The following is a 531-nucleotide window of genomic DNA, read 5'->3' as shown; positions in this document are numbered from 1 at the left end:
AAAAAAAAAAAAAAAAAAACCGCAGGCTCAGTTTCTCAATCATATATCTAGCTCTGAGCTAAAAAAAAACCACCTTATGTTGTTGAGGATCCCGTGGAGGAGGCCATAACACGGAAGAGAACTGAAGACCATCGATCCACCTCTCAGATGAAGTAGCCGCCGTCATCACAGAAGACGAATTTTCAAATAACACAAATCTCTCTAACTCCTTTTAAAGAGGCAACAAAAGCGCACTACTACTTCTACTCTTGATCTTCCAACACCTTTCAATACGTCGTAGTTTTTAACATTCGCCAGCAAGAACAAACACCTTTCTTTTATATACTACCCCAACACACTGTACAAGTAGTAAATCGAAGAAGCTGAGTTTATAACGCTTCTTCCTGTAGATACATCAAACAATTCAACAGGAAAAAAAAAAAAAATTCTCAATCAGATTAGACAAGACGAGATGTGTGATACAAAAAAAAAAAGTTTGAAAAATCAAACAACAAATCTAAGATGAGAAAAAAAAAAAAAAAAAAAAAAAAA

The 531-nt window shown here is 34.5% G+C and overlaps 1 protein-coding gene across 4 annotated transcripts in view; it reads right to left on the bottom strand.

Moving 5' to 3' along the window:
* Positions 1-531, bottom strand: part of LOC104756625 (protein GIGANTEA) — a 7,222-nt gene that overhangs the window by 5,828 nt on the left and 863 nt on the right. The window contains exon 1 of one of the 4 annotated variants that reach the window (XM_010479242.2): positions 74-469. The exons of 2 other annotated variants lie outside the window; for them this stretch is intronic. In XM_010479242.2, coding sequence (XP_010477544.1) covers positions 74-166 — 93 coding nt within the window. In that variant the 5' untranslated portion in view covers positions 167-469. Of the gene's footprint in view, positions 1-73; positions 470-531 lie in introns of those variants that run through there. One more of the 4 variants, XM_010479244.2, reaches the window with a different exon arrangement.

The sequence above is a fragment of the Camelina sativa genome, chromosome 17 (genome assembly GCF_000633955.1).
Source record: "Camelina sativa cultivar DH55 chromosome 17, Cs, whole genome shotgun sequence".
Taxonomy (NCBI): domain Eukaryota; kingdom Viridiplantae; phylum Streptophyta; class Magnoliopsida; order Brassicales; family Brassicaceae; genus Camelina; species Camelina sativa.
Note: the sequence above shows the minus strand (reverse complement) of the source record. Positions and strands in the feature narration are given on the sequence as shown.